Source organism: Pistacia vera, unplaced genomic scaffold (assembly GCF_008641045.1).
Source record: "Pistacia vera cultivar Batoury unplaced genomic scaffold, PisVer_v2 Contig691, whole genome shotgun sequence".
In the NCBI taxonomy this organism is placed as follows: domain Eukaryota; kingdom Viridiplantae; phylum Streptophyta; class Magnoliopsida; order Sapindales; family Anacardiaceae; genus Pistacia; species Pistacia vera.
Genome location: NW_022196547.1, coordinates 264,065 through 288,538, shown reverse-complemented (window position 1 = coordinate 288,538; position 24,474 = coordinate 264,065). Strand labels below are relative to the sequence as shown.

Here is a 24,474-nt window from a genome sequence, read left to right as displayed (position 1 = left end):
TAGGTATAAAATATAACACCTAAATCTTGATCCATGGATGGCGCCATTGATGAATGTAGTGGGGTGGAAAGATCATTTCCCATAGCATTCCTCATTCTTATTTTATGGGCTTTAATAATGGAGATCCGAACCAGGCCTGATTTTATTGCATAAAGCTCACACTAAGGAGGGCCTTTCTTCAAAATCTCTGCAGGGAGAGCACAAAACTTCAGCTTTTTAAGTGCTTGCCAATTTTGATACTTAGCCCATTATCTATTGCCAATCAAAAGAAATTTCAAGATACAATATGTGCATTACTTCTTTTATATTTGTACACAAAACGATATGCCCTTTGTCTTCTCAAGAAAGATGGATTGTTCTTTTTAGGCTATGAAATGAAATCCAATGAGGTTTAGCATATTCTATACTTAAGACTTAGGTAAAGCACATTGCCTTTATGCTGTGAAAAAGCCCATCAATTGCATAGTTAAAAAAAAAATAGTAGAAGGGACAAAACACTTTTTTTTTTTTGAAATAGAGTGTCTGGATCAATTTGTGTGTATTTCGACTAATCTCTATAGGTGATTATCATAACATTCTCCCACCATGATCATTTACTTAAATCTTAAGAGTTAAGAGATTCGAATCTGAGACCGTATATTTTAACCACACGTCTTAATACTCGTCGTATCACTTGAGCTCCCAGAGGTGGGTGGAGGGAACAAAACACTTGTTGCGCTTGGTCTTGGTGGCCTATCAATTAGTGTTGGGTAGCAATGTCCAGATGTCCTTTAATTATAATTTTAAATGGCCGGAGTGTATTTTAAGTCAGAGATGATACTACTTTAAAATTCGTTAAGGTCATTATTCCCTTTCAACTTTTTATTTTTCTTTTTTAATTTTTAAAATTATTAAATAATAATAATAACAACTATCTCAAGTTGAAGTTCCCTCTCTACAAGTCACACTCCCGATTACTTGTCTAGCTGGCTGCACTTGCAAGTGGGAAGCGTCCAAAAACGATGCGTTTAGCTCAAGGGAATCATGATCAGCCTTCCTCGGAGCAACCGTAAAAAGAAGAGTGTTTTTGTTGGTCAACCTCTCTCGCGGTTTTAAAACCTAAACCGGGGACCAGTTTACAGTGACCCAAGTTCGATGATATTCATAGCCAGGATCTTCTGAAACAACACTCCTGTTAAAACGCTGTCGTATTTCAGGTCAGTCAATACTTCTATCCTATTTCAAACTCTAAATTTAATTCAGATTTTTTCTCTTTTGTATAAATTTTTTAAAATTTAGGCGCCTCCTGTAGTATAGAGAAGTTGGTTCATCTCTGAGAATATGGAAACCCGTCACGTTACTTTTTTGGCGGTTTTTCTGATACTACTTGTTAATGGTTGTTCTGCTGTTGATGGCAAGGTAAACATTTTAATGAAAGTAACTTATTTAATTTGCTTTAAATAAAATCAAGATTGTTTTGATTGATTATAGACTTTGTTTCTATAGAAAAATTCGGGTACAAATTCTGGATTAGATAAATCTGAAGGCAAGGGTAGTTCAAATGAGGAAACGGGCGGGTCACACTCGGTTACAAAGTCTGTTGAAGTTGATAAAGTTAAAGAAGATAAAGGAAATCAAGTGGGAAAATTAAAAGAGAGTATAAATAGCAAGAAAATTGATAATTCGACTAAGGACAGGGATTCGGGAAAAAGTGAAAATATGCAGAAGAGTAATGAAAATAATTCAACCAAGGAAGTGGATTCGAAAGAAACCGAAAATATGAAGAACAGTAATGGTAATACTAATGAGGAATCAAGAGCTAAGGAGGGGGATAATGGAAAAGGGATCTTGAGTGATGAAACGATATCTAAAGATTTACCTAAAGAGGTTGGCAACGTAGATGATTCGAAAACATTAACAAAGGAGGGAGCTGAGCATGAAAAATGTGATTCATCTAATAAATGCATGGATGATGGAAATAATTTTGTTGCTTGTTTGAGAGTTCCGGGAAACGGTATGTATTTGCCTACTATTAATGATGTTTCCTTTTATCATTTTATAGCTAATATTACTTACTTCAGGTATTTACTGTATTTTCCTTTTTTTCTTTTTTTTCTTTTTTTTGGTTCACTGTGATGTTCTGCAATGTTCATTGATATTTGTATATGATGGGATGTTTCCTTAATTGGATGTTTTTTGTTTCACCTTGGACATAACATTAATTTGTTAAAGTTAGATTTTTGGTTATATAGGCGAGGCAAGGATTTAAAGAATGTAAGTACTAACAATCAATGTTAAATAGGAGTATGTATGATAATTCAGAGGTGTGGATTGAATATGAAGATTGAAGATTGGCCTTCTTATGATCCTAGTCTATCTTAGTGCTGCATTCCAGAAAATCTTATAAGGGGGGCTTCAAATTGATGCATTGTCAAAGCATACTTAGAAGAAATGACCAGCAAGGATTTATATGTATTGTACTGTTAGTATCTTTGTATATGGATCAACTCATCAAACCCTGTTGACAACTAGTTGATCTGAATTATATGGACATTTTTATGTAGGGTGAAGATAAAATATGCATGAAATCCTTTTGATCTCTATACTTTTGCTTCCTATATTTTCAGTCTTTCATTAGGAACAAAAATCAAGATTTGAATCCAGGGTTGCTTTTGCAGATTCTCCAGCTCTATCACTTTTAATCCAGAATAAAGTGAAAAGCCCTCTGAGTGTCACAATTTCTGCTCCTGAATATATTCAGCTAAAGGAAACAGAAGTTCAACTCGTAGGAGAAGGACACAGAGAGGTACTTGTACAGCATCTCTCACAGTTATAGAGCTTTTTTTCTATTAGTTCACCAGTTTTATGGTTATTCATCGTACGTGCTTGTATTAAAATATGGTGAATTTTAAATTCCAGTAGCCTTTAGTTAAGTTTCTATTTTGTACTAAAATATATCTTGCTATCTTTTGAAATGATTGAATATGAAAAGTGGAAAAGGATGGCCTTCCATTTATGGGGATTTTTCCTAGAAAGCACTCGATTTATCATCATTATGATTAAATGCACATAAATAATATATATTTGATAGTTTCTCTTCGATATGCATTACAGTGATCTAACAGTCTTAATCTGTGCATGATTTTCATTGCCTCGGATGGGATATTAAATTGATGAATTTCCTGGGTTTTGTGATTGTTGATTTATTATTATGCCAAGAGTGGATTGTGACTTTATTTCTGGATTCTGCAGCTCATGTTCACTGTCAAAAAGAGAGGAACTGACAACGTAATCATGTTTATAGCAAAAAATGGTAACTGCAGCCTAGATTTTGGTGATTTAATAGCACACAATTGGGAAGAGGAATCTGATAATACTCCCAAGTCTACATATTTCAGTTTCATGTCGCGAAAGTCTACCCTCATATTTATATCCTTAGCTGCCCTACTCGTACTAGCAGCAGGATGCATGTGTGCCAGCATTCGGTGGAAGCATTTTTATAATAGCAGCCCAAAATATCAAAGACTAGATATGGAGCTGACAGTTTCTGGTGCACGGAAATTAGACTCAGACGCTAATGATGGATGGGATAACAGTTGGGGTGATGATTGGGATGATGAGGAGGCACCCAAGACTCCCCCGGTGCCAGTTACTCCAAGTGTTTCTTCTAAAGGCCTTGCTTCTCGGCGGTTAAACAAGGAGGGCTGGAAGGATTAGTTATCTTTAGTTTTACGAACTCTCTAAAAGATGGAGAAAATAGGATGAGATGGTTCTCAAATGTAATTTAAAATCCTTTAGATTTTGGTTTTTTTCGAGGGAAGGGGATGTTATATGTAGACTCTTAATTTCTTTTCCTATAGGAAATTAAAGGATGATTTCAATATAGCCTATTCTTTTCTGCTTAATGATGATGCCATTTGATTCTGTACTTTGATCATTTGTGGGATTATCTTTATTTTGTCTATCTGTACTCAGGGATTGATGACAATTACAAGGACGGATAACTGACATTTTAAAACTCATTTTCCGTCGGATTAACAAACTGAAAGTAAGTGCAGCATCTTTAATTTGCTTAATCGGCTGTTCTATATTCTCTGAAAGAGACAATTAAATTTTTCATTATATGGTTCTAGTTCACTGAAAATTAACAATATTTCATATTTTTCATCATTTTAGTATGATTTTAAAGTTAATTGACAGTCAAACAAGGTTCTTTTAAGTTAAAGGACCCAAATGCAAGTATTTGAAATAAATGTCCTTGATGGATAAAACCAAATGTAACTATAGAAAAAGGACTCAACTATTAACTGTCATTTAAGAATTAATCAGGCTAAAGCTACTTGAAGATGAGTGTACAGATGATTTGAAGAATTTGTGGTTATCTAGAAATGAAGGTTAAAGCTGATAAACTCAAGAGGGTTTGATTGGGTTTGGTTTGAGGTTGGTTGAGATTCTGTTTAGGTTGATTGGGTTTGGTTTGACGTGGTATTTTTGTGGACACTAAGCCCATAACTATAATTAGGTTTAAAAATCCTCGGGCCTTGTTCTCTCACAGACTCTGTTGATTTTAGTAACTTTGCAATTGGGTTGGGTCCGGATAGCCACAGTTGATACCGAGCCGGCAGCCAGAGCAAGATCTTTTTTATTTTATTTTTTATTTTTTGGTGACAAAAGGTACCTAGGTCAATTTGCACGTACCTCAACTAATCTTCAAGATCCTAAAATTAATAACCGAGTAAATCCTTTCAGTGATCACCCCTATTAGCAACTCAGGTAGATCGAACTTAAGACCTTTTAAGTAATACACTCAAGAGTCTTAGTTGACCACTAAGCCACTAAGTGGTGGTTATCAGAACAAGATCTTAGGTCCTCTATTTCTATTATGACAATCCTACTTCTCTAATCATTCTAGCAAGCAAGGTGGCATAATATTTCACATGATTAAAGGGTAACAAATCAAGCATCAAAATTCAATTCAGTAATGTCCAACTTTAATTTTGTTGTGCGTAAAAAATTACACTGATGTCAGCACCAACCAATCAGAGTTCAGGAAGGTTTTGTGCCATCCAAGAGCTATCACATCGCCCCAAGACAGAAGAGATACGACTGTCACCAACCCAACAGATTCAAGTTTTGTCTATGAGTGAATGAGGACCACACACTTTTCCCAACTTTATCAAAATAAAAAAGATAAGGATTAAGGAGTGGTCCCCACGTGTCATGACAATTCACAGAAGCACTCATTACATTAACCTAAAAGGTATATAAATGAGCGCCTCTCTTCACGAAAAGAGGAGGTTGGGCATATGAGAGCTAGGCATAGACTTGAGCTTCATTATTTCTCTCTATAAAGCAAAGTATTTCTTCATCTTTGTATGCCTTACAGGCAATATCATAAAAATAGTCAGAGAATAATAAAATAACAGTAGATGTAGGATTTGCTTTAAGCATCCGAATCATTATAAAACCTCTCTTGTCAGTCGATTATTTATGTTTCTACAACATATATAATCTCAGAACCATATTCAAATCTCATGGATCGATCATGTGTAATTTCTAAGACACTCTTAGCACTTTGCAGGTGCGAGTCGTTGGTGTCCAAAATCAAGCATCAACAGTTTGGTGGCTCATGCAGATCTCAAACCTGCGTCCAAGTTCTCCGATCGCATGGCCAGATCACTGATCGCAAGCTTAGATCGCTGATCTTTAGCTCTTCGATCACGTGGTCAGATCATTGATCGCACGCTCAGGTCGTCTTGATCTACAGCTTCAGATCACTAATCTTTAGCCTCAGATCGCGTGACCAAATCACTGATCGCATGCTCAGATCGCTAATCTTTAGCTTTCTGATTGCGTGGCCAGATCGTTGATCGCACATTCAGATCGTCTTGATCTTCATCTTCAGATTACTGATCTTTAGCTTCAGATCGCGTGGCCAGATCACAGATCGCACGCTCAAATCGTCTTGATCTTCAGCTTTAGATCGTTGATCTTTAGCTTCAGATCGTCGCTTCGCGCTTTCTGATCGAACTCCTTAAGTTTTCAGATCAAGCTTCGCGCTTTCTGATCGAACTCCTTGAGTTCTCAGATCAAGCTTCGCGCTTTCTGATCGAACTCCTTATGTTCTTAGATCAAGCTTCGCGCTTTCTGATCGAACTCCTTGTGTTCTCAGATCAAGCTTCGCACTTTTTGATCGAACTCCTTTAGCATTTACTGATCGAGCTCTTTATGCTATCTGATTGAGCTCATAAGCTCGCTCGTTTACTTGAGATTGTGTGCATTAGATTGTTCAGATCGCATGCCTCAGACTCTCAAGTCGAGCTCCTATTAGATTGCGATCAACTCCTAGCTCTGAAATCGTGATTAGCTCTTACCTCTGATATTGCAAACAGCCTCACGTCGTGTTCTTAACTCTCAGATCGTGACTAGCTGCTAACGTCAGAAAAAACGCGTAGAAAACTCAAAAGAGCCCCGAAACATGAAGAAACGTTGGATTTTGGCCCCAAAAATGGCCTCAACTTGGTTTTCCAATTGCCACGACATAGAGCTCAGAACAAGCTTTCCGTGGATATCTTACGGGCTCCAAATCTCCTCCCGGATCAAAAGTTATGGCTGTTTTAAGTTGGATTATCCGTTTAAGGCCTTTAAGCCGTGTGTTTGGGCTTCTGACGTTAGCTCTCTCCAAGAATTCATATGCTGGACATTTCATGTTAGTTATCAGATCGCACTCAACTTCAGATCGCTCCAAGCGCTCCGATCACAGTCCTATCTCTCAGCACCCGATCGCGTCAGGTATAGTTCGAGCTCTTCAATTCGAGACTGCAGCCTATAGTGCGACAACCATTCAGATCAAAGACTTGAGTTTTTGAAGCGCAATTACGCAATCAAAAAATTGGGGGGTTTTGTTGTGTCTAAAAAACCGCACTGATGTCAGCACCAACCAATCAGAGTTCAGGAAGACTTTGTGTTGTCCAGGAGCTACCACATCGCCCCAAGACAGAAGAGATACAGCTGTCACAAACCCATCAGATTCAAGTTTTGTCTATGAGTGGATGAGGACCGCACACTTGTCCCAACTTTATCAAAATAAAAAGATAAGGATTAAGGTATGGTCCACACGTGTCATAACAACTTGTAGAAGCACTCATTACATTGACCTAAAATGTGTATAAATGAGTATCTCTCTTCATGAAAAGAGGAGGTTGGGCATACGAGAGCTAGACATAGATTTGAGCTTCATTATTTTTCTCTGTAAAGCAAAGTATTTCTTCATCTTTATATGTCTTACAGGCAATATCATAAAAATAGTCAAAGAATAATAAAATAACAGTGGATGTAGGATTTGCTTTAAGCATTCGAACCATTATAAAAACATTTCTTGTTAGTCGATTATTTATGTTTCTGTAACATATATAATCTCAGTACCATATTCAAATCTCATGGATCGATCACGTGTAATTTTTTTTTTATGTAACCAGGGTGTCCAGATCAGTTTGCATGCACTTCAACTAGTTCTCAAGGTTCATTGAATACCGTACAAACTCAATGAGTCAAGTAAGTTATAAATATGGTAATTGACAATTTAATAGAATTTGAACACAAAACTTCTTAGAAAGTCACAAATGTAGTAGGTGATCGCTATTAAATTTATTTCCTTTAATCTTAAATCCCTTATTGTACTGTCGGTCATCAAAATTTCCGGTGAGTGGAACCAACTAATAAACATTGTTCTATACACATGCAAACAATAATTATTATTATGCATGCCTTCTTATAATCCACTGATTTGTTCATTACAAAGCTGACATTTGGGATGATTTCATTACAATAACTTGAAAGATAACTTATCATACTTGCATTAGTTGGTAGAAAGGCTCGACTTTTCTTATATTTATTATATGTTAACCAGACGAAAAGCATACCACGTCCCTTCCAACTCTTCTCTTCCATTCCTCTTCGTTGTCGTTTCATCAAAATTTATTATTCATTTTTAAATTAATTTCTATTTTTAAACATACAGCCAATTAAACGGTTGTTAGGAGCATGTGAGAAGTACCTAAAATTACACTACGTGGCGATTACGGATTGGACCACCTTGACAGAGCACGTGCCACAGCTCTGCTTCTTGAAGGCCATCACGTGGGTGGGCCTGTTACAGATTGTCAGATTGCACGTGCACTCACATGACCAAGGTCTAATGCCCCTTTTCTGAGTGACACATGTCTCCAAGTTTCCGGATTTATAGGGTCACAAATCACCGCTGATTGCGATTAGGGAATGGAAAAAGCGTATTTTGGGGACCCATAAATCAACGTGAGTTAAGGAGGCTTCGACGGCTCAGATCCGCTGTCATAGTTAACGTATTCTCAACTTCATTTTTGTCTATTTCTGGTAATAAAAATATATTTCGCGACGTCGCCTCTCACGTGTAAACGCCGTTCAAATTTGAAAATCAATGATATGAAATTGGGCCTTATCTCATGTTACATGAGTTGTATATTAAAAATATTTAGTATTAATATTTCATTTTAAACCTTCCCCAATTAACACTTAACCTTTTAATCATTAATTAGCGCCTCTAATTGTACCACTTAACTCCTTAATTGACAACGGTCAACACCCATCAGTTTGTTCTTTTTCAAATATAATCATTATACATTTATACTTGCCCTTTAGCTCAAAACATTTACAACATTTTTCTCTTTTATAGAGAAATATTTGTACGAGACAATGTCATCATTTTTTTTTTTTTTTTTTTTTTTTTGACTTGATTATCAACTCTTTTAATAAAAGTTAATTGCATGATATTGTATTGATAGTGATATTATACATATAAAGTTTTTACATAAAATGATTAACACTAATAACATTGTTGATGCTCATCCAATACTTTTTTTTTTTTTTAATCAAGATGTCTGAACTAGTTTACATACATCTTAACTAATCTTCGTGAGAGACTAGCTCAGTAAACACTCACAGCCACGACCCCTTACTTAAATTACAGATGCTTATATGAGAAATTTATCTTGAGATCGTGCATCTATCCATACTATCTCTAATTCCACTAAATCATTTGGGTTACCCACGGATGGATATGCCCATCTAACACATTCTTGTTTTGCAATGAAGACATTCTTTAACCATCACTAGGTTATTTGATAATAAAAAAATAAAAGAAGGTTCTATAAACTTTTGAGTTCGAGTCCCTCAGACACTGATAGAGGTGGTCATGAGAGTTGATAATTTCAAGATCCTAAAAGTTTAGTTGAGATGTACGTAAACTGACTCATACACCCCTATTATAAAAAAAAAAAATGAAGATATTCTTTAGGATAAAATTACTAGGATTTAATTGGTAGTTTACAGTAGAAGCACATGTTCTCAGGCTCATAAAAAATATCACCTAATTTTAGAAGTACGATCTATACTAATTTTAATTGGATAGTCTCGCAGCGGTGAAACTATTAACACGTGTAAAATGGATTTAATTTCGCTCTGCATAGTTAGTGGGGAATTAAAAATAAATTATCAAAATTAATGGGAACAAATTTCCGGCAGAAGTTGCGCTTAGTCACAGAAAGACTTGGGGCCCGATGATCAACTGCAGTAAGTGAGTGGTTACGTTAGGGAGCTGGGATTCTGGTGTAGGCTTTTAAATTTTATTTTTGAATGTAGAACAAACAAACTACTGATATTTATATTACAAAATATCAAACCACAATTGTATCAAATCTAATTCTTTATACAAAATATATATCCATCTACTACCACAATCAATTCTTGCATAGAAATATACAAAGGAAATTTGGGACATTGTGCTTAAATTATTGTGGGGCTCTATGAGATTTTGTAAGTGGGTTTCCCTTAAAAAGTTCCATTACCTAATTTCTCGCTTAATCTAGCAAAAGGAACACTAAAATTTAATTCAATCAGATATCAAATTTGTGAAATAGAGAACATGTTTATAGGGAGTTAATTAAAAATTAATGACCACTTGAGAGGCAGTTACTTGTCTTATTTGGTGATTCATTATCAATGTTTATGCATCTTTTCAATTAGGTCATGTCAATAGAAGGTACCATATTAAACGACAAAAGACAAGGGACAATGAGATTTGCCTTTCAAGTTTCATTTATTTAGAATCAAAGTTTGAAACCCAATAAGAAGAAGTTAATCATAAGCATTTGTAAGGTAATATTAGTGTAATTTACAATATAAAAATGGCACGATTTCATTGTCATTTACTTCAACAACGTCTATATAATGACAGCTATAAAGATAAGACGGACGATTCATGCATGTTTACCAAAAGAAATAAAGAACAAGACTAATAATTTGTCAAATTCTATTACCAATCAATTCATTAACTTTTCAGTAATTATATTGTTTAGTACTTAATCTTCAATTAGTGGCCGCCGCGATGGAGTTTCATGTGCTTGTTCCACTTCCACTAGGCATTGACGCGACCAAGATAATAATCTTCATCTACTGTGCTATTCATTGGAGGAGATTTAAAGAAGATTGTCACTTTCACATTGGTCAAATCCACACCAAACCCAGTTAATTTATAGCTTTCTTTTGACAAATTTAAAATATTATTACATGCAAGTTTCAAAATTTATGTAACCAATTAAACCCTAAAACGTTGCCGTACGGATAAAAGTATACCACTAATGAAGCATCTATGAAAAATGAAACAAGAATCATGTAAAGTAGTGGAAGAATTAAAAAAAAAAAAGTAAAAAAAAAAAAAAAAAAAACAGCTGCCTCCTTTATTGGTTACAAGCTGTCCACACATTGAAAAATCTCTCTGTATATGGAGGATTAAACGGGTTAGCATAGGCCCCACCAAACAACATTTCTCCGCAATTGATTCAATCTACAGGCGGAATCTACCTGAATTTGCGCCTTGACCAAATTCACCCTACGTACCTACATTTATGTATTTATATAACTTTGTCAATAACAAAAACGATTTTCATAAACTAAAGCTGAAAGGAATAAGAGTTGAATATACTGACACTATAAATTTGTCAACTTTGAGAGTATTTCTGAAGAAAAATGTTCCTAAAACATTATTTAAACACTTGCCACAACATTACTAAATGTTTATACTTTTTTTTTTCTTTTTTAACCAAAGTGTTCGGACCAGTTTACACACACTTTGACTAATCTTGAGGAGAGACTAATACAATAACGCACCATCACGACATGCTCAAATGGGAAAATGAACTTGAAATTGTGTGTCTATCCACAATATCCTCAATTTACCCAAACCATCTAAACTACCAACTCACAAGTCACTGATAAAAGATTATTCTAGCAGTCAAGTTTAGGATTTGCTCATAGCTTTCCAATACTTTGGGGATTTAATGGGTATTTAATTTTGATTTCAGATTCGCAAAATGACGTTGAGAGAACTTACGTAATTGGTTATTTGTTTCTACGTAAATTGGGATTCTAATATTATTTTAACATAGTTATTTACAAAATCATAATTTTCAATGTTTAGCTTAATTATTTGAAGTTGCATGTGATGTGATATAATTGCTAGAAACTTTGAAAGGGAATTATACAATTAGAGGTAGGGTTAGTTTTAAAGAGAGAAACAAAGTTGATTATTATAGTGTTTAGGCACTTTAGAGCGATGTGGGACATGAAAATGTCATCCACGACGTACTTTTGGTGAGGAGCGTTAGGAAGAAAAAAAAAAAAAGGAGAGATGAGGGGTCCCTTCTCTTCACACCATAAAAGCTCTCACTTTCTACCATTTCTTAATGGGAACATGCACATATCATATATGGGATCTATATAGCTCCACCATTTTGTCTATCGATCCACACAAGGCCAAGGGCCACTGATTTTACTACTTGCACGTGTATCACGGTTCCAAAAATAACTTCACTTGGTATCACACGCATGATGAACTTGAAGGCCAAATAACATATTCTCCCTTTGGATTCATAAATTTAACACTTTCATCTAAAATGTCATAAAATTAACACCGTAATTTCTGTATAGTTATCAGCTATTATGGAGATTTCAAAAGATAAACAATGACAAAAACCCATTTCGGTATGGCAGAGTTTTCAAACCCATTTTCCTTCCTTAACCACTTTGCTTGTGGTCGGATGACAAGACCTTAAGTTACCCAATACCCAAAGGTCTTGGTTCGAGTCTCACCAAATGACTATCTATCACATTTGTGATTTACTTAGTTTATTAGGTTTATCGGATGTTCAATGAATTCTAGAGATTAGTTGAGATGCGTGTAAGCTGACCCAAATACCTCGGTCACAAAAAAAAAAAAAAAAAAAAAAGAAACTCATTTCCCTCTATCAACTAAAAGGGATTACAGTGTCAGTTTCATGAAACCTCAGGGATCTATTGTTATTTTCCAGAGTTTGAGCTAAGTAAACTACACACAATTGATACTTTTTCTCTTTTTGTTAAAGGGCTTTAAGCTAGTAACAGTCAGTAACACGCCTTCCGAAGGTCCCCAATTACTTTGCATGCGGGTTACATGCGCAGGCACATATAATGTGATTACATTAACAGCCACAATTATGGCAAGGATCATATTTTGTGCATTGTGTCTCAAAAGCAGAAAAAGGTAAAGTTGTTGTTTAATTATGCAAATTTTGGTGACTATATGGACTTTCTTTTAAATGTTCTTCGTTAATTTGAAGTATTTTAATGGGGGAATTTACTATTTGAAAATATCATAAAAGGATAATACCAATAGCGCTTCTTGTTTCCTGAAGGGATATGGGGATATGACTCTGATAGCTACAATAATCTACCCATTAAATAAATCATTCCAAATTAGATGTCCAAACAAGAGCCACACAACCACATGAAAATAAAAACAAATAACAAACAGTGTCATCAAAAGATTTACTAGATTCGTACAATATCTTAACTAACCATGCCCTTCTGACATAATAAGATGAAGGTTTGTTTGGTTCCAACCCTGAGGTGGGTCTGGGTCTGTGTCTGTGTCTGTGTCATTTATAACCACAAGATTCAACAAAAGCCACTGCCAACAAACCTTACCAAAAAGTACCCATAAAATATCGAAGGCAATTTGGTAAATGCATTTTCATAGTCATATTCTTTTCACATTTCATGGTCTTATCTTCATGTGAAGGATTAGCATCTCTGCTTTAGAAATTTTAAGCTATGTAGGATGTTGTTGGCCCTTCTAAAGCAATAGGAAAGAGACCTTGGCTTAAAGATATGGAACACATTTGATCTCAAAGCACATGTTCTTAATTCCCATTTCTCACTTGTCGCATATCCTATGCTTCAAGTAGCCCTCTTCTATTAATTATCATCAGTACGTCTCCATGCCCGAGCAAGTCTGGCACTTAAAAGTTAAAAGACATCAATCCTATAAGGTTTTAATATAATAACAAAAATCTCTGAAATTATATTTTTATCATTTATTTTAACTCTTAAATTCAAAAATCTTAAGAAAAACTTTGTTATTTAATCAAAATTCAACATATTATAGTCATTTACTCCTACACAACAGCTAAGGAGGCTGCAAATGGATAAAACCTGCAATCTCATATTCGATGAGTGCAAAGGTAGTATATTTACCATGATTTACTTGAAAGGTCATGACATTAGATTGCTGTAGGATAATTTTTCCTAAGGATTAGTTAAAGTATGTATAAACTGTGTCAGACACTTCGGTTATTAAAAAAAAAAAAAAAAAGTAATCAATTCTTCGGCCTTTATTAGTAATATTTATATATTTTAACTTTGAAATTTGACGAGTAAACCATAAAGATGGAGTAAGTTTTATAGTGCTTTATAACTTGCTTGACAAGTCAAAAAAGGAATAAAGAAAAAATTGATTTCAGTGACTTTTGCTATCTCAAATTGTACCCAAATTACAAAAGATTCCTCATGTCATTGTTGATTATGATAAACGAAATGAACAGGAAACCCACAAGCTCTATTGACTTATACCCAGTTACAATACTAAACCCACTTAAAAACCCTAATATTCAACGTTTGGCAGCACCACCAGCACCCGCAGCACATTTCCGGATCTGAGCAACTGTTTTTGAGTGCAAATTAATCTAATTAATCAACTTGAACACCAGGACTACCCATTGCCCAACCCATGCTCATTAACCCAATCCATTAAATAAATTAGGCGGCTCTCCTCTCTGATTAACTTGGAAACTTGAATTCCTGATTAGCTTTTGAATTTTTCCACAAACTAGTAGGGATCAGTAAAAGATTTCAAAAGAGAAAAGGTGAAGCCATAATAAAGTAAAAGGAAAGACTAAAGAGAGTAGATAATCCTCAATAGTCTAATCTAAAAAAGTAAAAAGAAAGTTTTATGAAGCTTTTGAGTTTGAGTCCCTTTAAACATTAATAAGAGTGGTACCGATTAATGTATGTAAACTGGTCCCGATAATTATAAAAACTGGTCCCGATAATTATAAAAGAAAAAAAAAAAAAAAAAAAGAGTGCGTATGATTTTAGGGGACCTTGTTAGGGTGACAGCCATCAGGCAAGAGTTCCACCTATGAAAAACTTTGACCTTGTGATTTGGTAGACTTCGTTCAGTCTCATACTTTCAACTATAAACCTATCTACCACCTCTACTTGTTTTTCTAAAATTCAAAAATTCGACTATTCACAGTTCACTAGGCTTCATTATACTTACATTTATGCCCTAAAAGGCCTCAATTTTTTGGTACTATTTTTTTTTTTTTTTTTGGCCCTTTGGTAAGATGGCACAGTAGGATCCTGCCACAGAAATGGGGCCCACATAAGGAGATAACGTGGCGAGATCTGAGATGGGTGGTCGACATTTCTGAAACTCACCGGCTAACTAGGTTTTGTCTAGTAATGAATTATGATACGATGTGGGAAGTGCTGCCGTGGCCGTAACAAAACCGGAGTTTAAACGGTCATTGCGGGGCTTTGCCTCCTTTGACTTATTGTACGTGTCAAGAATACCTTGTTTTTTTAACTTCTGTTTTTTATCGATTTTATAAATTTTTTTTATAAAAGTAAAATAAAGATTTTATCTCTTTTTCGGCGGAGGCCGTTGATTGCGGTTGGGAATAAAGCACTCTGACATGGGAGCCCTCTTTTTGACCACATCTTACTTTGTCTTTTTCTCTCTTTTTTTTTCTATTTTTTTTTTTAAACTTATAATTAAATTAAATACAGCAAAAGTAGCCTTAGTTCAGTGATAATATTACAAGAATACCCTTTTTTAATTTGACCTTTGTGTAACTGTATTTTCACCGTATATTGTCGGTGGACTTAACAAAAATAAAATTCCAGATACAAAATTAAATGGGTTGAGCGTGTCATTGGTTGGGTTGTCGGGTTTTCGAATCCTGGTTAAATTACAGGTCAATCTTCTGTGACATTGTTTCAGAAACCAGGTGTAAACTATACGGCCACGTTTCTATGCCTCCTTTCAAATTTACATCAATCACCTCGTTTCTCTAATATTGAATTAAAAATGAAAATTATTAGCATTGTACAAATTAAATAAGCTTTTGGGAGCATGTGAAAATTCATGACCTCCATAATTGTGGGAAGGTTACAGGAAGAGAGAAATTGAATGGGCTTTTGAGGCACAGATAGGACGTATATCTAACTGTAATAAAACTTATTGTCTTTTAGGGTTGCGAGAAATTAATGCAGCAGTAGACGTAAATAATGAAACATTTACCTACGGAGATCTTCCCCCAGCTATTGTCCTCTCTGGTCCATTGATTATGATAATGCATCTTCCTTCACATGTGATGCTGACCCATCTCGCATTTATAACTTCATTCATCCTTATAGATAGACGAAGACGGTCATTTTTCCGTAATTTTTTTGCTTACTCAATCCCGGCTGTGCTCCCGGCCAAAGTGGAAAGTGAAAGCGCTTAAAGGAGAAAGGTAAAAGTGTAAGATGTCCAACAAGAAGTATAAATCAGACGCTCCCGCCAAGATTGCAGTTGAATTTCAGGGCAATTACTATTCTCATCAATTCAGTTTTTAACTGGGGAGTACTTTTGCTTTTGGGTCAACCTCGTTTCGAAACTTACTATCTGTTACTGGCCAATCAGTAATGCCCACGTCAGAAGCCAATAACATAGAGGACACGTGGCTTCAAGGGTATTTTAGAGAATTCAATTGTGGAGACATAGAAGGGACACTTTTTTTCACCCTTCTACTGCCCTTCATTTTCCTCTTTCTGGGTTTGGTAATTCTCAATCCACAGTGACAGTGTTTCACTGTTTCTGTTTTCATTTTTAAGTTGTAAATTAAAATAATATAAAATTAATTTTTCTTTTATATTACTAACCTTTTGAGCCATATTGGGATTACCGTAATTTATTTTCCTCAAATACATTAAATCCGCACCGACCCTTCCAGTAAAGAGCCCGGGACACCCACATGATTCTGTTCTTTTGCTAAACCGTTTTCAATATTCCAAATGTGAAAATATTATAAAAATAAAAGAATAATCAATAATAGAAATAATAAATAAAACTTTCATTTATTAGGCCCTGCCAATTTTTGGCCGCTTGGACCTTCCTTTCCTCCTCAATATATAGAGACTCGTGCTCCTCTCCCCATTCCCAAGCCCACAACTCTCTCCCTCTCTCTCTCTCTTCTAGTTCTTTTTCTCTCATTTAAGAGCTGTATCTGTTTCCGGTAGGTTTATCAGAAGTGTAAACTGATAAATTATACCAACATTGTGAATTTGTCTCACTTAATGGGTTTCTCTATAGCGTTTTAGAGAGTGTAAAAGGAATCCCATTTAGAAGTATACACTTACACAGCAAAAACAGATCACTCTTTCAGTCTTTATTTTGTTTGTTAATACACTGAAAAGAAAACCAGAGTACTCTTCTTATTAACATGGAGAAGTTTGTGAAACTCACTTCAATGAAGCCTCTGCTTCTGCTTCTTTGTCTTCTTCCTCTCGCTTTTGCTGGCCATGACTATGGCCAAGCTTTGACTAAGAGCATTCTGTTCTTTGAAGCTCAAAGATCTGGCTACCTCCCCCACACCCAAAGAGTCAATTGGAGAGGCAACTCTGGTCTTAACGATGGCAAAGCCAGTGGGGTAAGTTCTGTTATTTCACACACACTTGACCCATTTAGCTGTAACTTACGTTATTAACTTGTTAACTTTTCTTTTTAAAATGTTTAGGTGGATCTTGTTGGAGGTTACTATGATGCAGGTGATAATGTGAAGTTTGGTTTGCCAATGGCATTCACAATAACTATGATGTCATGGAGCATCGTTGAATATGGTAAACAAATGGCTTCCACTGGTGAACTTGGCCATGCCATGGATGCTATTAAGTGGGGAACTGATTACCTCATTAAAGCCCATCCCGAACCTAATGTTCTCTATGGAGAGGTGCCTTTCAAGCTATTCAAACCTTTCTTTTCACTTTTTTCCTTCATTTATTCTCTTTCAACTGCTTTTCTTTTCCCCCTATTACTTCCCCTGTTTTTGTTTTGAGTTTTGACTTATTAGTTTGTTTTTAATATAATATTATTTCTACAAAAAAATGGAATTATGGAATGATATTTGTGATTAAATTTAATATGATTTATTATTATTATTAATTTTTATGTTAACTTACTTATGTTTAATTAGGTAGGAGATGGAAACACTGACCACTACTGTTGGCAAAGGCCCGAGGACATGACCACTGATAGGCGGGCCTACAAGGTTGACCCAAGTAACCCCGGGTCGGATCTTGCCGGTGAAACAGCTGCTGCCATGGCTGCCGCCTCCATGGTTTTCCGCCATTCTAACCCTGCTTATTCCAGTGAGCTTCTCCGCCACGCCTACCAGGTATCATTTCATTCTTTTTACAACTCATATACACTTTTATTTGTTGGGTAAAAAGTTTGAATGGTTACAATTTTTCCGAGTAAAAAACACAAAAACAAAAGCAAAAAGCGCTTTCGAACGGGGTATGGACCACTTTTATGACGGTATATTTTAGTAAAAACTGTTGTTAATGATGCGCAAGATAGCAAAACGGCCATAGTTAATAGGCAGTTACAATAGCTACCTTTTTGGTCAGGCGGGTCGGTGCAGCATGTCAGACCCAAGGTAGCTTCATTGATGGTTAAATAGAGTTACTTTAAAGTGTTCATTGTAGAGGGCATATCACGCCACAGATAATTAATTTATTATAAATTAATATTTGATTAAATATTTATCATTTTAGTGAAATTGAAAATTAAATCCGGGTAAAAATTCATCGGTGCAATAGTTGGATCGTGAGTGCACTTTACCCGTCTATCACGGGCAGAGTGTTATGATCGTACAGATCTAACGTACAATCAGATCTTAACCGTCAATTTCAGCTATCCATAAGCAGCCCATTGGTTATTCATTTTTCACGTGCCAACCCTGTCGGTGCTAGGCCACGACCAAACATCCCACCTTGTTCTGTTTCTAATCAAAACTCGGATTCCAAAAGTACCCTTTTACTCTAGATTTATTACATGAACTACCACTGACGGTGTTTAGCTTTTGATTTCAGCTCTTTGATTTTGCGGACAAATACAGAGGAAAGTATGACGGCAGCATTACAGTGGCCCAAAAATACTATCGTTCAGTCAGCGGCTACAATGTATGCGAATTAGCAGCGAATATTAATGGCATAATTCACTCTTTAAACAATAAAATTAATGTGATACTGATTTTATTAATTTTGTTTATGTATAGGATGAATTGCTCTGGGCGGCTGCATGGTTGTACCAAGCAAGTGGCAACCAGTACTACTTGGATTACCTTGGCAGAAATGGTGACGCCATGGGCGGAACTGGCTGGGGCATGACTGAGTTTGGTTGGGATGTTAAGTATGCTGGAGTTCAAACTCTCGTTGCCAAGGTATTAATCTATTAAAACTGATTTTAAACTATGTAATATTCGAAAATTCGTTGTTTTTCTAGTTAAGTGACATTGGTGTATGTATTGTTTTTGCAGTTCTTAATGCAAGGCAAAGCTGGTCATCATGCCGCAGTTTTTGAGAGGTACCAACAGAAGGCAGAGTACTTCATGTGCTCATGCCTTGGAAAGGGCTCTCGGAATGTTCAGAAGACTCCTGGTGGCCTGATTTTCCGCCAGAGGTGGAACAACATGCAGTTTGTGACCAGTGCTTCTTTCCTTGCTACCGTGTACTCTGACTATCTTGCTTCCTCTGGAAGAAACTTAAGATGTTCTTCAGGCAATGTTGCACCATCTCAACTTCTAGGCCTCGCGAAGTCTCAGGTGATTTGCTTGTGTTTTGATCAGTTATTGACATGTAATATTTGTATATTTCAGTGACTAATAACTTATTTGGCTTTTTGCTACTTAAAACTTTCAGGTAGATTACATTCTTGGAGACAACCCAAGAGCCACAAGTTACATGGTTGGCTATGGAAACAACTACCCACGACAAGTTCACCACAGGGCTTCCTCCATTGTTTCCTTCAAGGTTAATCCCTCATTTGTCAGCTGCCGTGGTGGTTATGCCACTTGGTTTAGCAGGAAAGCCAGTGATCCCAATCTCCTTGTCGGAGCTATTGTTGGGGGACCTGATGCCTATGACAACTTTGCTGATGAGAGAGATAATTATGAGCAAACTGAGCCTGCTACTTACAACAATGCTCCTCTCCTTGGTATATTGGCAAGGCTAAATGGTGGTCACGGGGGATATAACCAGCTTCTTCCAGGTACCAGAAATAGCCTTTATAAACCATTTAGATAGACTTTTTCCTTTGCTAATCCTATGGAGATGTGTCATAAGCATCTCCTAGTCAAATTATATCGATTGTTAACGTTGGACTTATCTCTTCACTGCAGAGAATGTTCCAGCTCCTAATCCCGTTGTCAGAAAACCAACTCCAGCACCACAACCTAAAACAACTCCTGCTCCAGGTATTATTTCACTTTATTACGCTGTTTTTCTAACTGTTCTTCGTATTTGTTTGAATACTGTAGTGTTAAATGATCAAATCTAACCAATAGCTATTTTTGCAGCTTCATCATCTGGTCCAATTGCCATTGAGCAGAAGATTACAACTTCATGGGATGCCAAGGGACAAAAATACTACAGATACTCCACTGTAGTTACCAACAAGTCAGGCAAGACCCTGAAGGATCTCAAGCTCTCAATTTCCAAGCTTTATGGTCCTCTGTGGGGTCTAACAAAGGTGGGCAATGTTTATGGTTTTCCATCATGGCTTAACTCCTTGCCTGCTGGAAAAAGTATGGAGTTTGTCTACATTCATTCCACTGATCCGGCTGCTGTCTCAGTTTCAAGCTACAATTTGGCATAAGAAAGTTTAACAAAATCAATTACAAAAAGGTTCTCAAAGTTTCTGGGGGTGTGATGAAAGAATTGTGCAGTTTATACAGAATGCAGTCCAGAAAAGGTTTTCTTTTTGCTTTCCTTTTCTTTGGTGGAGGGATTTTCAACTTTACTCGTTGATTTGGTATCTGATTAGGATAATAGATCATATTGGGTATAATAAGATTGAAGGTTCGAGGATGAAAGGAGCGAAGAGACGATTTAATATGAGTGCTCATCCTCTTTCTCCTCTACTTCCTTAGTTTATATAGATAGATTTGAGAGAGACAGGTAAAGAGTGAGTGTTAAGAAGTGAAGCAAAATGGCTTCTCAATATATATTGAAAGCAGTCTTTTCTTTCTTTGTCCTTCCAAGAAAGCCTTGGATGTCCTTTTGGGTTTTGTGAGTTGTAAGCACTTTTTCAACCTTTTATGTTTCCAATATGAATATAAGTTGTCAATGATATTTCCTTCTTGTCCATATTCACTGATATTTCTTCAATGTTTTCCTCATTCATCTTGAGTTATGTCTTAACTATGAAATCTTAAGCTTCCCCCAAGAAGAAGATAAATTGCTAAGTGTAAAACAGAGAGAGAAGATAGACCTGATCACAACAGTATTTGAGAATAAGAATTGAAACTATCCACAATTCACTAATGGGTTCTTGTATGTTGTCTTCACTAATGGGTTCTTGTATGTTGTCTTCACTAAAGAGGGTGTATTTGTGTACACTGAAAGTATTACCAGCATGGGATCATTTCGTCTCAGAATTATTTTCATGGTGGATTTGCTAAACTGAGCATCATGATAACTCGATGATTCTTGATTAGCACATATCTTTTTAGGATTTTAGTGAGAGCAAAATAATACAAAAACGAATAAACAAACTTTTCAAGATGATTTTAAGTTATCTGTACAATTATCCAGCAACCCTTTTAACAATACAACATCAAAGCAAAGGACAAAGAACTTAGCTCGAGCTTTTGAGCACAACTACTATGACACTGATATTGTCTTTGCTGCCTCGAGCCATAGCCAGCTCGGCCAAAAATGTTGATGCCTCTGCAGCAGAAGTTCCAATACAATCCTCTGAAAACCTCACCCTTAATTGGCCGTTAAGACATCTTCTTACAACTTCACAGGCAAATTCATTAGTCACAACATCCCATAATCCATCAGATGCTATTATGAGGAAGTCGTCTGACTCCATTCGCTCATTCACAGTGACCTCAGGCTCAGAGATCACATATGGCTTCATATACTCATCTCCTGCATTATGCATCATATGAAAAATATTATCTTCAGAAAAATATGCTGGAGAAGCTCAAAACTTGAATAAACATGTATATTGCTTAATCAACTCTACTATAGTTGGTAGTTCTATAAGTTGGATGCGGCAGAAAAAAAAGATCAATAAGGTTAGAAATGGTTTCAGAAGAAATAAACTCTGGATGCAGCCAATTGAAAATATAGATCGACAGAAAGAGTAATCTGTCAGCCGCTACATACAACAAACATCAAGCAGGAGAAATACTAATCTTTACCATTCTAGGATAAATATTATTACTAAGCTAAATTCAACAACAATGAAAATTATACAAATAATTAACAGAGGCAATGTTGAGATATACCTATTGACCTTGAAGTAGCAAGAACTCCTAGAACGCGGCTACCATTCCAATTTATGATCCTACCTCCGGCGGCTTCCACCCTTTCCGTCTCATCAGGCCTGTCGGGCTGTACAACAAAGTTGTTACTTCACATTAGTTAGCTCTTCCTTACAAAATACATATCTAATTAATAAATTATTTCATAAAGTTATTGGATCCATTTTTTGATGAGATGGTTTGGTTAAATGTGTTTATCAGTTACTAATATATGTAATTATACTTGTAATTAATCAGCTAGCACGCATACTGTGGTAGCTTGCCTTAATCTTCCAAATCATGCGTTTTATAAGGGTTACATCTCTTTGTCTTGTACTCTTAATTAGCCATGGACTATTCTCTCAGAAATTGCGCAATTAATTTCAGAAAAAGACACGAAAATAATGACCAAATGTCACTCATTACCTTATGATCACGGGATAATGGCACTGCCACGCCACCACGGCACAACACAGCCCTGGAGTCCCCACAGTTAGCCACCACCAATTCATCCTTTCCCACCATCACCACCACCGCGGTGGACCCCATAGTCCTCATTTCAGCGGCCGCCGGTCCTTCCTTCTCACCACCGACACTCACTTCCTCATCCATCTTCATAAAAGACGCCGTCATCAGGTCCTCCCAGTACTCAAACCCCCCGCCCTTACAGATATTTCTCCCCTTCAGCTCTTCCCGTATTATCACATGCAACCTTTCTCTACACTTGTTCGCTGTCTTGGCCCCACCGTGCCCATCATACACAGCGAAAAAATCATAGCCCTTAATCTCACCGATCGCAACGGTCACCGCGTCCTCCATAGCTCTCCGCTGTCCGATCACCGATATCAAACCGTGAGATAACATCTTAACTCTTTCCTCCTCTCCCTCCTCGTCCGTAGGACTGTCTCCTGCAGCCATTACTATCCCGACAGCTGTACCTTCTTGGTCAGAAGAGTTTTCAGAAGAAGTTGGCGATTTGATGAGTGAAATATCTGAAGAATCTTTATCGACTTTCATTCGTTTACTGTTTAATGCACTTGACTCGCAGCTTGTTCTTTGTTTTATATCGCTCTGGTTCTCGTTTATGCAGCAATCAACGAAGCCATCGATTTCTCGGACTGTCAACCTCTTCATTGTTTCTTTGCTTTATAGGAATAGAAACTAGAATCTGGCATTCATTTTTTTGATTATTTTATTTATTTTCTTTTTCTTTTTAATGTTCTTGGAAATTTTACAAGAAGCGTTTGAGCTTGAACTAGTTATCGATACATTTAAAAGGAGGGGAAGAACCGATCTGGGGCGTTGGATGAGGGATGCATCAGATGGGTGCCATGTGTGAGTAAAACGGCGGTTAAAGGTGGACGGTTGAGATTGGAGAGAAATACACGTGGCTGCAGTGTGAGATTGATTTTGGCGGGAGATATTATATGAATGGGGTCAACATATCTACTTGTGGTTTCTGGAAAATGATAACGTGGCTTTCAGGATCGTAACCTTTTGGAAAATGTTTTTGGCCTCTTTCGTCTTTACCATCTATCTATCATTCTAACCATTCAACGCCTCCTCTTCATTACGTGTCCTCTATTTCCTTGAAGATTCCGTAAGAGTCACTCCCATTAACACAAATAGTCAAAATTGGGAACTTCGCAGTACTCCTTGTTTTTCAGGATTACCACAAGGTAAATAGGTGTAGCTTTTAAAACAAAAAAAACTGACCGATTCAATTTATGTATATTTCAAGTAATCTTTAAAAAAAATTATTTTATAATAATTTATCGTCATATCATTTTAGATAAATTATAGATAAAAATATTGTCTTTATACCTAATAGAAAATTGAATATGAGATTGTGTATTCTATCTATTTACCACCTTCCTGATTCACCTTTATCGTTGGGTTATAATGCAAAGTTGCGTGAGGTACAAACAATAGTTGCGTACGGAACTGAAATTTTTAAACATGGTGTAAAGGTGAGGATGTGAAACAGTGAAGGAGTACGATTGATTTAGATTGTGGAAAGGGAACAAAAAATAAAAGGGGAGGGAGGTGGTGATGATATGAATATATGTATATATTATGTAACTGGACCACAAATAAGCATGAGCTGGGCGGTGAGAAGGCTGATTATGATTGTACGTTTCTTCCAATTGACAAGACAACCGTGTGCATGCATCAAATATCAACCCCAATATCGCGTATGCAAATTAGGGTACCGGGTGTGTTTGTTTTTTTTTATTTTGAATATGATTTTTGAAAAAGTTTTAGGTATGTTTGGTGCATTATTTATATTTTCTACCATATCTTATATAAAATACATATTTGTTTTCCTATTATAAAAATTTTATTTTATTTTATTCAACTATTTTTAAATCCTTAAATTTGTTAATTTAACTAAAACACCTCAATAATAAAAGTTTATAAATTAATAAAAAACACCCTCATCCAACCACATATGCCCGATAACCTGTCATTGGTTGTCGGTATTTAATGGGTGGGTGAGAGTGTT

The 24,474-nt window shown here is 36.1% G+C and overlaps 3 protein-coding genes across 3 annotated transcripts; 2 read left to right on the top strand and 1 right to left on the bottom strand.

Annotated features, from left to right (window-relative positions):
* The first annotated feature begins 976 nt into the window (after window positions 1-976).
* Window positions 977-3,907, top strand: LOC116113815. Its single transcript, XM_031399985.1, has 5 exons — window positions 977-1,196; window positions 1,292-1,398; window positions 1,486-1,993; window positions 2,658-2,785; window positions 3,232-3,907. Exons 2-5 carry the CDS (start codon window positions 1,321-1,323, stop codon window positions 3,694-3,696), a joined length of 1,179 nt encoding a protein of 392 aa, XP_031255845.1. The 5' UTR covers window positions 977-1,196; window positions 1,292-1,320; the 3' UTR covers window positions 3,697-3,907.
* A 12,681-nt stretch (window positions 3,908-16,588) lies between these two features.
* Window positions 16,589-20,814, top strand: LOC116113793 (endoglucanase 6-like). Its single transcript, XM_031399954.1, has 9 exons — window positions 16,589-17,084; window positions 17,172-17,384; window positions 17,628-17,828; window positions 18,529-18,618; window positions 18,714-18,878; window positions 18,975-19,259; window positions 19,357-19,705; window positions 19,836-19,910; window positions 20,013-20,814. Exons 1-9 carry the CDS (start codon window positions 16,878-16,880, stop codon window positions 20,309-20,311), a joined length of 1,884 nt encoding a protein of 627 aa, XP_031255814.1. The 5' UTR covers window positions 16,589-16,877; the 3' UTR covers window positions 20,312-20,814.
* A 372-nt stretch (window positions 20,815-21,186) lies between these two features.
* LOC116113794 (protein phosphatase 2C 51-like) lies at window positions 21,187-23,220 on the bottom strand. The gene is made up of 3 exons (XM_031399955.1): window positions 22,395-23,220; window positions 21,954-22,059; window positions 21,187-21,591 (listed from the first exon to the last, which is right to left on the bottom strand). The coding sequence occupies exons 1-3, from the start codon at window positions 23,100-23,102 to the stop codon at window positions 21,293-21,295; spliced, it is 1,113 nt and encodes a 370-aa protein (XP_031255815.1). The 5' UTR covers window positions 23,103-23,220; the 3' UTR covers window positions 21,187-21,292.
* Between the last annotated feature and the right edge of the window lie 1,254 nt (window positions 23,221-24,474).

Coding starts and splice junctions, on each gene's coding strand:
- LOC116113815 (XM_031399985.1), top strand. CDS start 1,321: ATGGAAACCCGTCACGTTACTTTTTTGGCGGTTTTTCTGATACTACTT. Junction 1,399..1,485: donor GTTCTGCTGTTGATGGCAAG/GTAAACATTTTA, acceptor TTGTTTCTATAG/AAAAATTCGGGTACAAATTC. Junction 2,786..3,231: donor TAGGAGAAGGACACAGAGAG/GTACTTGTACAG, acceptor TGGATTCTGCAG/CTCATGTTCACTGTCAAAAA.
- LOC116113793 (XM_031399954.1), top strand. CDS start 16,878: ATGGAGAAGTTTGTGAAACTCACTTCAATGAAGCCTCTGCTTCTGCTT. Junction 18,879..18,974: donor TTCAAACTCTCGTTGCCAAG/GTATTAATCTAT, acceptor TTGTTTTTGCAG/TTCTTAATGCAAGGCAAAGC. Junction 19,260..19,356: donor TAGGCCTCGCGAAGTCTCAG/GTGATTTGCTTG, acceptor TAAAACTTTCAG/GTAGATTACATTCTTGGAGA.
- LOC116113794 (XM_031399955.1), bottom strand. CDS start 23,102: ATGAAGAGGTTGACAGTCCGAGAAATCGATGGCTTCGTTGATTGCTGC. Junction 22,060..22,394: donor CATTATCCCGTGATCATAAG/GTAATGAGTGAC, acceptor TTTGTTGTACAG/CCCGACAGGCCTGATGAGAC. Junction 21,592..21,953: donor TGCTACTTCAAGGTCAATAG/GTATATCTCAAC, acceptor TGCATAATGCAG/GAGATGAGTATATGAAGCCA.